Source organism: Rosa chinensis, chromosome 3, assembly GCF_002994745.2.
Source record: "Rosa chinensis cultivar Old Blush chromosome 3, RchiOBHm-V2, whole genome shotgun sequence".
NCBI classification, from domain to species: domain Eukaryota; kingdom Viridiplantae; phylum Streptophyta; class Magnoliopsida; order Rosales; family Rosaceae; genus Rosa; species Rosa chinensis.
The window spans coordinates 23,277,944-23,291,489 of NC_037090.1; the positions used below are offsets into that span (position 1 = coordinate 23,277,944).

A 13,546-nucleotide genomic window follows, 5' to 3' on the forward strand; every position below is an offset into this window, starting at 1 on the left:
TTAGGAATTGCACCCTAAGTTTCCCTCATCAAAACACAAAGGAGTTGTCTCAAAAGAGTAACCAAACACAAAAAGAGCATAAATCAAAATCCAAAATAAATTTTTGATTCGAAACTCAATCTGCAAGTGATTTTTGTAAATAGTCAGGAGAATCAATGCATACCTTGAAACTGAAAGTGGATGATTGCAACCTGAATTTCCCTCAATTCAAAACAAAGGAGTTACCTCACAAAAGTAAAGACCAAAACTAAAAACAAAATCAATGTCTGCACTGGCACACCAACTGATCATATGCATTGGTTGGAAGCTCCCACCTTTCCAAACTAAATTGTTCTCTCAGTCCACAAAGACCATAGAGCCAAGAAGAAAAGATCAATCTGGTCCGTATTCAACACATCCAACATATTAAAAATCCACTCATTTAAAGTAGGCGCAGCACGTTCTTTGGCTCAAAGTAAAACTTCCAGAAGCACTGTATAGCTTCACCTTTGGCTCTTTGATGAAATAAGGTAATAAAGGCCGAACTTAGAACTCATGCGCTCCTTCTAGCGATCCAACTATCATCTTGCTCTTTCCCAAACACTTCATATGGGGGTTCCTTTGCCTGTTGACAAATGATTATTGAATTCATCAATTAGTGGAATACAACATTTTCACATTAAACTCACTCAAAGTGGAGTGAAATGAAGTTTCACAAAATTTTTGAAGGTCCCAGCAAAAAGAAAGATATGTGCTGAGATTATAGAAGGGCAAAGGGTTGGATACATGTGTGCATGTGTAAGAACTTGGGCGGGAATACTGGAATCGTGTCTTTCATCCTTCTTTTGGATATATAATTGGTACCTCCTTAAGTTTACCTTTAAAAATAAGGGTGAATGATTTCAACCAACTTTCTGTACATATAAATAGGTATCTGACGCAGTACCAGAGATTACTTTTGATATCATCACTGAGATTTTGAGCTGGTTCTCTGTAGATTCTTTGCTAAGGTTCAAGTGTGTGTGTAAAAAAAGGAGTTCCTTGCAGTAATGGCAATGCAGTAAATCATACCAAATGACAGGGGCAAAAACGTGTGCACACTATTCATAAGAGAAACCTTACTTTAATATTTGTATAATTTCATTCTCCACCACTTATTTTGGTTGATGTGTTTCAAGAAGAACGTTCAATTCTATCTTTAATATAACTTTTCGTCTCTTTCTAAAATGAAAAAATAAAAATAAAAAGACACTATCTACTTGTAAAATCAAACTTTGGGAAAACAAAAGGACAAGTACAATGATAATAGCTTCAAAAAAGATAAATTGCAATCTTTTTTGAAGTGAATGAAGACATTGAAAAGAAACTAAACCGTAAATACAATTATGAAAGCACTAGAGAAACAAGGCACTAACTGATCTCTTCAATCCCTGAAACCTGGCTGATCTCTATTCATTACTAATCCTGCTAATTTCTGAAAAAGCAAATATTAGTACATACTGACTATATAGATTGTATTGTTGATTAGGCACAATAGGATCAGGTACTAATGCCTACTACTCATGTTCGTTTGTAATCCCTTGCCAAAACCGGTGTCTTCCATCATGGCCACGAATTCACTATAATCAATGCGTCCATCCTGAAAATGAACACAAGTCAATCAAACACAAATTACTCGGAACAATTTCGTACCAACAACAGTTTTAAGGGGAGAAACAGTCGAAGAATATCAAACAGGTTAGTGGGGAAATCAGTTGAGATCAATTACATTATCCTGGTCGACTTCACGTATTATGTCATCTAATTGCACATCTTGTAAACCAAACTTCTCACAGGCCTGTTGCAGCTCATCTCGAGTAATGTACCCACTTCCATCTTTGTCAAAGTATGAGAATGCTGCAAACAGGTGATCTTCCTTCTGGACCTTGTTCAGGTGTAGCATCGCTGCTATGAACTCACCATAGTCTATGGTACCACTGTTGTCTACATCCGCCTAAAAATTTTGAAGAAAAGAAAAGCCATTCATCAATCTGAAAACAGAATTTTACCAATTGCTTTACAACCCTTTACCCTGGGTTTATCCAGCCATGTGATCTTGTAATTGACACGACTTAAATGGTCATATTATACTATGGAAATCAAAGAACAGAAACTAGCACTTTATCTCTTCTTGATCCCCTTGTCCATACTGCCACCAGTCCTTTGTACGTACAATAGTTTATCTAAACCTACTTCATACAGCATATTTATCAACAGCAGTCGTCTAATGTGTATTTCCTTATCTAGTATGACTACGAATGTGTTGGGGAATTTAATCCCTCCACCACGCAAGTACTAGAAATAGAGATAGAAAGAAGAAATAACCAAGCCAAGAAGACAACAAGATTGAATGAGGTTCGGCCAATATCCTTGCTTATGTCCTCGGAGAGATTCACCTTCACTAATGAGAGAATTACACAAGTACAAGATTACACTGCTCAAGTTTATGCCCAACTCAAGCCCTTGTATCCAATAGGATACCCCTTGTACACCCTTTCTCAACCTAGAAGTCTCTCAACCTAGAAGGTCACTCTACCCCAAGAGCTATTCACACTCTTGAACACAACTCACTTTGCTTCTATACACAGACCCTTAGAGTTGCTCTAGACCTCTCCTTGCTTGCCTCCACACAAGCTGCATCTATTTATACCATTGATAGAAGTCTCTAGACTCACTTCATCAATGCTCATACATGAATCAACCACCCATCTCCCACATTAACTCTCTAGGAAGACTAAACATTAATTTAACTATCAATTTCTTCCCAATGCATCAACTTGACCATACATTTATACATAATGCATGCACTTGACCATGCACCAATTTTCCATGTATAAGTTGTCACCTTGAATGTACAAACAATTAATACCATGCATTCATGCCATGAAAAATATCTCCACCAAGGAGGGATAGGCACCAAACCCAACAGAATGTACATATCTTTAGGTACTATTGACACTCCCTATTCAACCTGTTTTGGCCTCATCTACATATACAAAATTACAAATACAGACCGGTGTAGACTGTAAACGAAAGGAAGATTTACTGGATAAAAAATAAAAAGACCAAAAACAGATAACAAAAGTGTTATGAAGAATTTAGAGGCTTGATCTTAGCCCTCAAGCCACTAGCAATCAGGACAAGGAAAACTACATTTTCAGCCAAGGAAATGAACAGACCAAGGAAGTTTTAGTCATTTGTTTTTTTTTTTTTTTTTTGGAGTAAGTTTACTCGTTCCACAACTGGTTATACTACATGACTAGAAAAAGCTCTGATATGGATCCAATGAAGTTCATCCACTCCTAAACCTCTTCTGGCCTCAATTACTTACACATGTACAGCCAAGTGTAAACCAGACAAAGATTAACAATAAAACCAAAGAGCCAAAAATAAATAACAAAGAAAATCGTAATAGACAGAGCAAGAAAATTTAGCTACTGTCATTCAGGATAAAACAAAAGTATAAATTTAGCTAGAAAAACTGGTCTAAAGTCTAAAGAATGCAAGAAAGTTCCTTTGATCCATAACTGGCTATGCCTGGATAAAGCTCTCATGGGTCCAAAGGGAGTGCTTACCGATTGCATTAACCAAGTGATTTCAGAATCCTTGAGATCAGCACCCACTCTTTCCAAACCAGTCTTTAGTTCCTCAAGGGTGATGTGCCCACTATTATCTGTGTCTATCATCTTGAACATTTCCTTCAGCCCTGCTATTTCCTCTTCCGACAGGCTTTCTGCAATTACCTGCAGAACAAACACACACCCAAAGAAAAGAATCCACCATCACAACAATCATCATTCATTAATATTAAGACTCCCAATGATAATATCAACCTTGTTTTTTATGCCATCCTACTAATAAATACAACCGAAGCAACCAAACCAAATTCTTCATTTCCCTTTTCCAACTGAAGCTTTTATAGATATCTTAAACATAGATGTGCATGTTCATTAGTTTTGTAACAATAATTCGACATGCAAACCACAGAAAACTTTGTTGTTTTACTTGATCATACTATAATAGAAATTACTGTTGCAGAACAATTGCCTGGCAATGTCTTTAAGTATGCAAACTTGACATGTGACATCTACAACAGTAAAGATGATTAATACTCACTCTGATGGCAATTTTCTTGAGCTTGTTCATGGCCGAGAATTGCTTTAAGCGAGTTAAGACAGCAGAATCAAGAGGTTTATCAGGAGCAACACCATCTACCTGAACCCAAGGGTGCCCTGCAAAAGGACAAGTGCTACTTCAACACCACGACTGAAGACAGAACAACTGCTGAAACAGGCTAGGGATGAATGGTTTCGACAACAAACTGACATTCAGATCAACATTTTCTACCTTCAATTTTGTGCTCAATCATCTACCCATCCAAAATTAAAAAAACTATCCAAGTACAAAGAAATTATTTTTCGACAAAAGAAGACGAGAGTTTAAACTCTAAACACCCTCTTATTCATGCAAGGCAGTAAATGGATGATGTACAAGCAACAAGGCTACGTAAATTTCAACAAAGTGTCGAAGCCCAATTAATTACCAAATCTGTAATAGGCTTTGATAAGATCCATGTGATAATTGGACTGAAAGATGCTTCTCAATTTGATAAATTTTCCACTAGAGTTACCATGAATATATGCATACTACAACTATTAAGAAAAATCTGCAATAAAATTTCTCCAATGAAATGCATCTCATACTCTGCCTTTTCAAATTTCTCCAATAAATTTTCTATGAGATGTTTGAGAAGAGAAAACCACTCGGGCTTGCAAAAGAATGATAATACTCCTGCTTATGCTGCATTTGATTACTACTGATCACTTCCAGTAAATTTATAACTACTTTACCTCCTTAGACACAGACTTTGAATTCATATAAGATTGCTGCATCAAAGCACCACCTTGCTATATATATTGAATTCAATAGAAAAACATCTCCACAGATATCATTGAGTAATGAAAACATAAATTACGAAACTTTTAGTTGCAACAAGAAGTCCAAATTGTAGAGAAGTCTGCACTCACGAAGTACTTCATGGGCTGTTATCCGCTTTTTTGGGTCCCTCATAAGCATTCTCCTGACCAAATCCTTGGCACTTTCAGATATGCTGGGCCAAGGTTCTGATATGAAATCGAGTTCACCTTTTAAAACCTGCTCAAATATTCCTTGCTCCGTTTCTGATCAAGAACATCATAGGCAAACTACATTAGATCTAATTGTTATATGGCTATACTTTAATGAGTATCAGATGATCAATACAACAAAGTCATAATCATGATATTCTCACCATCCCAGAATGGAGGCACGCCACTCAGTAATATATAGATGATAACACCGGCACTCCAAACATCACATGCTTGACCATAATTCTTCCGTAGTACTTCTGGGGCCACATAATATGGGCTCCCAACAACATCAGTGAATGTTTCTCCTGAAAGGATGGGTTTTTGTTATAATTTAGTTACTGAAAGCATTCAATGTAGCCATGCAAATTGATGAGATAAGCAACATCAAATAACTTCCAATAAGCAATGACAACAGCTAAACTACGTGGATGACAACTTTAGGCAAACATTACATTCTCAATAGATAGTTACTGGAAAATTTAACATGCAGAGGCGCCAGCTGACTACACAGGCCTGGGAAAAATTGTTTCAACAGGGCAGTACACATTTTGCAAAGCACAATTATTTAAGATATATATATATATATATATATATATATATATCACAAACTAACTGCCTTTGCTAAAGGAATTGCTCTTGAGTAAAACTCTTGTATATTTCAGTTACATCTATTTTGCTCTTCAAATAGAATGTAAGAGCAGATGACTCTTTTTTAATTACATTTTCAAGACAGCCAAAATATTTCTTAGCCAGTCTGTTCCAGCAACCGTAGTTTCACCTTCACCAATGAGCTTAAGTGTCTAAATAGTATCATTATTAATTTTTCCTTCCATATTCAAGTACCCTTTGTTTTGCCAGACATATTCAAATACATGAAACATAAGAGAAGTCATAGTATTAAGAAAGCATTAATAAAATTAGCCACCAATATGCCCAAACTTGTAGGCTCTTGAAATTTAAACTGATAAAAATAAAAAATAAAAAAAAGGAAGGAAGCTAGTTCTAACCTGAATGGTAAGATAATCAATTTCAAATCATTACAAACAGTGAATTCATCATATCAGACTATACCAAAATCCTTCATCTTTCAAGCTAATTCACAATTCATTTATGCTTATTTGTATAATATTTTATAATGCCATCCGTTCCCTCTGGAATTGTTGAAACACTTGATGCCTCTCCCTGCTTCCAATAGACCCCATCTCTTTAACAGTTAACACTAGGATATCTACCCTGCTGTCAACTTTCACAAACTTACCTCTTCAGTATCCCTATTTACAGAACTCCTTTTTTTCGATCATTAGATTCTCATCTTGCATAGCATCCCAAAAACATAGCCACATAAGTTGCTTATGCCTGGGCCGTATATTTTTGCTCAGATGGTCAGCTGGATGAATATATGAGACCTAACATTATGCAAGCTTCCAACTTCCAATATTTCTTAGATTTGACATATCAAATTAATGAGGTTAGATTACTTCTTGTAAGCAGTCAATGTAAGACAACCAGAGTTAACCACATATAGTCAATTCCATAAAGCCACCATTTTGGTTTAGAAGTATAAATTCAACAACCATACTCATCGAAGTAAACCAACAAGATAATAAATGGAATTATATAGTAAGAGAACGTGACCACAACCAAATACTGTATGTATTTGATTAAGTATATATAATTGTTTCATATATTAAGACAAGAGAGCCATGGCCATATAAACAAACATTTCAGTGGTACACGTTTAAGTTCAAGTATCTTATACTCGATGAAGTAATAGCAACGAGACTGATAAATGGAAAGCAATAGTGAGGTAATTCTACCACAGCCAAATACCATATGTAATATAAGCCAAAAGTGTATATATTAGTGATAACAGGGCCAACCAACAAAGTTAGCATCAAATGATCAGTTTCATATGGATTCTGTATATGAATTTAAGTTGTACCAAGGATGAACATACCTGGCCTAAAGAACACTGAGAGCCCAAAATCTATTGTCTTAAGTGGCGCTTCCTCTTCCTGATCGACAAATAAAAAGTTCTCCGGCTTCAAGTCTCGATGCATGACACCCAAGGAATGGCATGCTTCAACAACACCAACTATGATCTTTGCAAGTTTAGCTGCTTTTCTCTCCGTATAATGCCCTCTTTGTATGATCCTATCGAAAAGCTCGCCACCTGCGCAAAGTTCCATTATAACATGAACCGCCACAGCGTCCTCATGAGCACCAACGATTTGTATCACATTGGGATGTCCTGCCAAGTGATGCATTATCTGGATTTCCCTCCTAACATCTTCCACATCCTCTTGCGTAGTCAGCTTCCTCTTTGCAATTGACTTGCATGCCAACTCCTTATTGGTTCTCTTCTCCACACAAAGAAAGGTAGTCCCAAATTGGCCTTGTCCAAGCTTCCTCCCCAAACTATAAAGATCCTTGATATTGCCAGTCTTCCTTCCTAACACCGAGTCTATTTGCAGTCCAACAGAAGAAACCCTCTTCATATGAGCAGCTTTCTTGGCTTTCTCGGCCTCCTGGGCCTTGCTGTCCTCTTCCTTCACTCCTTTTGGTTCCGCTTTCGGAGGTTGATCATTAGCAATTTTCACAGGCTCAGGGGGATTGTTGTGGACTGGAGGAGGAGCATCAGGAGGTTTAGGATCAGCCTGAGAGCCACCTTTGGATGACGGACCAGGATTCGAATTTGAGTCATTTTTGCTACTGCCTTCTTCATTTGGAGGAGGAAGCCGGTCCTCCGGTGGCCGGGTTCGCCAAATGGCATCCGTAACGGATTGCATGAAACCATTGCCGAGATTTGGTCCGACACATGTGTTCCCCATCAAATAAAAAACACACACCAATATCAGGTCCTTGTATCAAAATACAACACCCAAATCAATCTTCTCCAATGCCATTAATCAGTCAAGTCCCTACCTCTGCCGTCAGATCAGGGACCTGAGCAAACCCTAGCTTGATCTGATTCTTTGCTTCCAACAGCATACGTCTCGAAACTACCCAAATTTATTTGTATTCGAGCCCAACACGAATCAACGAGAAAAATTTAAAAGGAAATCTCAGAAATATATCAATGTTTGTAATATAAAATGAAAGGCGTACGTAGGATAGAAAATTAAAGAAGAAGAAGAAGAAGAAGGAAGTGCGGGAAATGCAGGGTAGCAGAGTCGTGAAGAAGAATGAGAAGCAATATATCGAAAAGAATCAAATGCTGCGATTCTGGAATTTGGGTTCATGTCGAAAATTGAAGGGACGCAATATCCACGTTCTGCATGTTGCGTAACAGAGAGATCGTGACCGTACGTCGCTACAAATCCATACTTACGTGTTGAGCATATGAGAGATAAAAGAGTAGCATATTCAATTTACAAATAATCATTTTCTTTTCTGTTTTTCACGTACCCATCACTTTGGCTCTCCTGAGTCCTGAGTCTCCTCTATTATCCTCAATTACCAAAACAGTTGATCCGCGTTAAGCTTAAAATGAGCGAGTCGAATATATGACTTTCCAATAACAAAATGCTTGTGACTTTGTGAGCAAGCTTAAAAATGGTTTTTTTTTTTTCACCTTAATTCAATGTTATTCAAATCTCCCATCACTATCTATAACGGATGACCACCATCAAATGACGCATAAAAAAATAAAATAAAAAATATTTACCAAAACAAAATCACTTGAACCCTGCCTATTTTTAAGAGGCTGTAATGTTGATGTTAAGCTCAACAATTATTTCGGAACTAAGGTGAGTGGATTATGCAATGTGTTTTCATAACTCCTTATTTTATTTTCTAAGTTCTCTCACTCTTTTTCTCACGTTGAATCGTGTTTATTGTTGAAATAACGTCCACTATATATTTAGTATTGCTGATTGAGGCTAATGATGGAGCATGAGAACTTTATTTATTGGTTATGTACTTTAAGTACTTATGTTGAAGACTTGAAGGTCTCATTCTTCTTCACGACTCTGCTACCCTGCATTTCCCGCACTTCCTTCTTCTTCTTCTTCTTCTTTAATTTTCTATCCTACGTACGCCTTTCATTTTATATTACAAACATTGATTTCTGAGATTTCCTTTTAAATTTTTCTCGTTGATTCGTGTTGGGCTCGAATACAAATAAATTTGGGTAGTTTCGAGACGTATGCTGTTGGAAGCAAAGAATCAGATTTGACAGGGTCAGATTTTTGCTGAGGAAGGTGTGTTAGTTGACAGGGTCAGATTTTTGCTGGGTTCTGTTGGTATCCAAGATATACATTATGTCCCAAGGAGTACTAACAGAGTGGCACATGAAGTACTTATGTTGAGATATATAAAGATGTGTCAATGGGCGACATGTTTGGTTAAGGGTTGGGCCCTCTTGGCTCATGGATGTCATTTTAGGTGACGGACCCGTAACTGGTTTGGTTAGTAGGGAGGAAAGTGGGGATTTTTTGTCCACCACCGGTCATTCCCGGATTCTGTAATGTTTTGTTTTTGAATAAAATCATTATCTATTCCCAAAAAAAAAAAAGTACTTATGTCGAGATATATAAAGATGTGTCATATGGAGGTATGGAGCGAAATACTCATTAGGGAATTCTGGTGGGATTACTAAATTGAAGGACAACCATGTCACCATGATATGAATGGACGATGTGATAGGGTGATGAATTGGGTTATTGTATATTATTTATAGTGTGTAAAACAGCATGGCTTTCATAGTGCATGAATATTTTTTATTTTTGTTAAACCAAGGTATCCCTCACCCGTAGGTAAGGACTAATCCTTCTCGAGCTAGGTCGGACCCCATTTAGGGGGGAAGCTCTCCCAATACTGGTTGCTCCATTCACAAGGCTCGAACCCGAAACTTTGCTTAAGAGAAACAAGCTCCTTACCACTTGAACCACCAAGCATTGGTACATAGTGCGTGAATTTACTCATCACTCAATATACACTTTGCAAGTTCTGAAGTCACAATCGAAATGTAGCATAATAGCATATAATGATGAGCTTAAATCGAGGTGTTTGACTTTTGTATTTTGTTAATGTTTTTATTGTTTTAAGTATTTCAGAGAAGCAAAGTGAAAAGTTTTTTGTTCGTTTTACTTCTGTTTTTTTTTTTTTTTTTTGCTTTTTGACCTTTTGACACTTACATCCCGAATTCAAAAATAGGTGCCTAAACACAACCGTCCCTCGAGTCAGGGATGTGACGGTCCAACTTTGACCTGGGCCTTTTAGGCCCCAGCCGAAGTACTCCTCAACCTTCCCTATCTTGAAGAAGTGGTTGCCGTCATCGCGAAGCTGCTGAAGCCCATAAAAGTGATAGAACTGGCAACTACAAATAGTCATGTATGTTGTTTTTGAAACAATGGTGACTGCAAGAAAACCCAATGGCAAAACTTATTCCCAAATATGAATGGCAAAACTAATCACGTCTCCTGTGACACAGATCCCACCAGAAAAATTTCGGCCGACAATTAAAAAAGGGAGCGAGCGCTTCCTATCCAGCGAAAGTTAGAACTCAGCTCACGCAACCAATGCAACACAAAGGATGGATGCCCAAAACAGCCACCATAGAAGAGAGATATCCACCACCCAAGAAGACTTCGAATCGAGGACCATTGTTGCCTTGACAGATGCAGCTAGAGAAGACTCAGTCGCCACTTGCCCAAACCTAGGGTTCGATCTCGATCATTCCGTTTCTTGTGGGAGTTTCCAGCATTTAAATATTATGAACTTCCATTTACTCATTCAAGGATTTTTCTTTTTTATCATTTTGTGAAACCCACTTTTTGATCACATCTTGACAAATTAACCATTTAGTGCTTAGCGCATCTCCCACCGTAGGCTATAATTCCATTTATAGTCTAAAACATTCTCCCACGGTAAGCTATTTCTCATGGACCAAGAAAAAAAATTTGGCCTTCTCAAATTTGGTAAGCCAAATGGTAGACCCTGGCACCCTGCCAACTTTTTTTTTTTGTTTCTTTAAGAACATGAATTTTACATTTAAGAAAAATCATTTTTCCTATATACATGGATTAGTTATAATGTTACTAAATATTAAAATCACATCATTGTAAATATCTTGTTGAGATCTTCAATATGAGCCCAGTATTTGATATGTTTATAATTTTTAAAATAAATGTATAATCAATAATTTTATGATATACTTATTTTCATTTAACTAAAACGACTAGTTTTATTGATAGCCTCGTCAAAACCATATTCGGAAAAATATTTTGAGCTGGGAATTATAGTCATTTTCAAATTATAGCCGTTGGATGTGATGATATTTGATTTTTGGCTTACAAAATTTGGCCAACGGTGGTAGCACTACTTTTTATTAGTAGGCCAAAAAAGCATATTAGAGGAAATATTCTGTTTTTGGTAGGCTAAAACCATTTGGCTTTTAGCCTACCATGGGAGATGCTCTTATGGAAGTATATCATTTATAATTGGAAATTATTAAGGCAATGTTCATCATCGTTATTTACCATTATAAATATAAACGATTTAAGGTGGTTAGATTTGATTTGTTCATTTAGAATAGTGATTCGCCCAAAGAAAAAAAATGGCATTCATAATCGCTGACTAATAATTTGTATAAGTCGTATTGAGAGAGGGACCTATATATAAGATGAGTGATTTGGATCGTCAGGCCTTATTTTCAAGATGAGGTCTTCCCACTTTTTCAGAAATATAAAAGATGTTACTGGAGAAGAAGGCTTGATGATTCAAACCTATAAGAGATATCTTTGTAAAATGACTCCTACAAATTATTAGCCGGTATCATATGCAATCCATGTAACCCGTAATATATGCCATTTAAGCTATCAAAATCTACCAGATAATTATAAGCATATATTGATATTAAGCAATCTATATTCTACATTGTTCTGAAGACAGGCAATATATATGTAGTACATCTAAATAGCTAAAATATCTCTGTAAAGTTGGAATTAGGTGTTGCAGTAGGTATTCCAAAGGGCACATCATCATAGTTGGCTCTACTGCTGATCAGCTTCTGTTGGCTGCTTTCCATGAAATACTGATCTCCTTGGCTCACACCAGAATTTCTAGAAGTAGAGCAAGACTGGGAATTAGCGACAATATTATTAACCCTACGCGGTCCTTGATGATTTCCGGTAAGGCGTTGCACCAGACCCATGAACTCCTCAGGTTGTACATGAATAATCTTGGGCGATATCAGATACACTATAACCGGATTCTGTGGGTCCGTTTTCTTTTTCGCCATCATCTTCTTCGAATTCTTGCTCACTGTAAGAGCTGCAGGCCTAGGACCCTGCAACTGTGAATGCGGCCTTGCAATAAAACTAGTTGGTTTACCACGATTTTCGACGCTGCTGAAGTTCATGATCTTAACAAGTAAGAATATCTAATAGTACGTAATGTGATTTGAAGTTTTGAACTCAGATGCAAGCAACTGATATTTGATAGCTAGCGTGAAGTGAAAAGAGGTTTAGCAGATGAAGAGAGATTTATACTAGAATTAAGGAAGAAACAGATGAAAGGGCTGCTATATTTTAATAGCGCTGGTTAGGAAAAGGTTAATGAGTATTTGGTCAGCTGCATATATTTCAAGGGCTATGATCATTGAATTGGTCTTTCTGTAATTAAATATTGCGCTGATTTAGTAGAGTTTGCCGGCTGTCTCTCTAGAGATCATAAGAAACAAGTTTCTGTTTCATTAGTTAATGATTAGATCGACTTGAACAAATTAATCAAAAGCAGAAACGAGACCAAGTCAGAGTAGTGTATAGCTACCTTGCCAGTCTCAGAGTCGGGGTCAAAGTCATTTTTCATGTACTTTTCTCTTTGGCGTGCAATTATTTTAGCAGAAACTTGGGATAATCAAACTGTTCATTTGAAATCATCGTCGTTTAGCAAATGTACGACCAAATCTCGTTAGAGAGACAGAGAGGACTGAGGGAGTGACTGAGCGAGGGAGGAGAATATAAACGAACGGGCAACATTTTGTTGTTTTCTGAAACTGTCTCCATCATATAATTCATAACCAAGTGTGTTAATTTTCTTATTTCTTAAAAAGGAAAATTAAAGTCGTTCAATATCGTAACAATTTTTTTTTTTTAATAAATATCGTAATGTTTTAGAGAAACGGGAATTGGGAGAGAATTGAATCGTGCTTTCATTGATAATAGGGACCTCTTTATATAGAGGATACAAGTATAGAGATAAAGTTGTACATGGAAACATAATCGTATATTGATTGGATATCTCCTAATATTCTCCGAGAATATCTCTAATATAAACCTATTTCAACTAGATCAAGTAACCTCGAGTTTGGGCCAGACACATATTCTGGATTTACTTGAACACTCCCTCTTGTATCGCCCAAACGTGGTGCTCCTCTCGTTGCCTCATTAAAAACC

General features: G+C 36.9%; 2 protein-coding genes across 3 annotated transcripts; both read right to left on the minus strand.

Annotated features, from left to right (window-relative positions):
- Positions 1–1,266: 1,266 nt before the first annotated feature.
- On the minus strand, positions 1,267–8,606 carry LOC112193728 (calcium-dependent protein kinase 20). Of its 2 annotated transcripts, XM_040516151.1 has the most exons (8): positions 8,556–8,576; positions 7,105–8,460; positions 5,309–5,452; positions 5,046–5,198; positions 4,135–4,250; positions 3,594–3,761; positions 1,748–1,972; positions 1,267–1,618 (listed from the first exon to the last, which is right to left on the minus strand). In XM_040516151.1, the coding sequence occupies exons 2-8, from the start codon at positions 7,976–7,978 to the stop codon at positions 1,526–1,528; spliced, it is 1,773 nt and encodes a 590-aa protein (XP_040372085.1). In that variant the 5' UTR covers positions 7,979–8,460; positions 8,556–8,576; the 3' UTR covers positions 1,267–1,525. The 2 variants fall into 2 exon arrangements, with proteins under 2 accessions (XP_040372085.1, XP_024189729.1); XM_024333961.2 differs by having other exon boundaries at positions 7,105–8,606.
- Positions 8,607–11,983: 3,377 nt separating this feature from the next.
- On the minus strand, positions 11,984–13,216 carry LOC112195365 (VQ motif-containing protein 8, chloroplastic-like). The gene has a single exon (XM_024335779.2). The coding sequence runs from the start codon at positions 12,508–12,510 to the stop codon at positions 12,070–12,072; it is 441 nt and encodes a 146-aa protein (XP_024191547.1). The 5' UTR covers positions 12,511–13,216; the 3' UTR covers positions 11,984–12,069.
- Positions 13,217–13,546: the final 330 nt, after the last annotated feature.

What these genes read in the sequence shown, in the direction of transcription:
- LOC112193728 (XM_024333961.2), bottom strand. Translation starts at nt 7,978, where the DNA reads ATGGGGAACACATGTGTCGGACCAAATCTCGGCAATGGTTTCATGCAA. An exon ending in TCAAGAAAATTGCCATCAGA is followed by an intron (nt 3,762 to 4,134) that starts GTGAGTATTAAT and finishes TTTGTTCTGCAG; the next exon opens with GTAATTGCAGAAAGCCTGTC. An exon ending in TCACTTGGTTAATGCAATCG is followed by an intron (nt 1,973 to 3,593) that starts GTAAGCACTCCC and finishes CAAAATTTTTAG; the next exon opens with GCGGATGTAGACAACAGTGG.
- LOC112195365 (XM_024335779.2), bottom strand. Translation starts at nt 12,510, where the DNA reads ATGAACTTCAGCAGCGTCGAAAATCGTGGTAAACCAACTAGTTTTATT.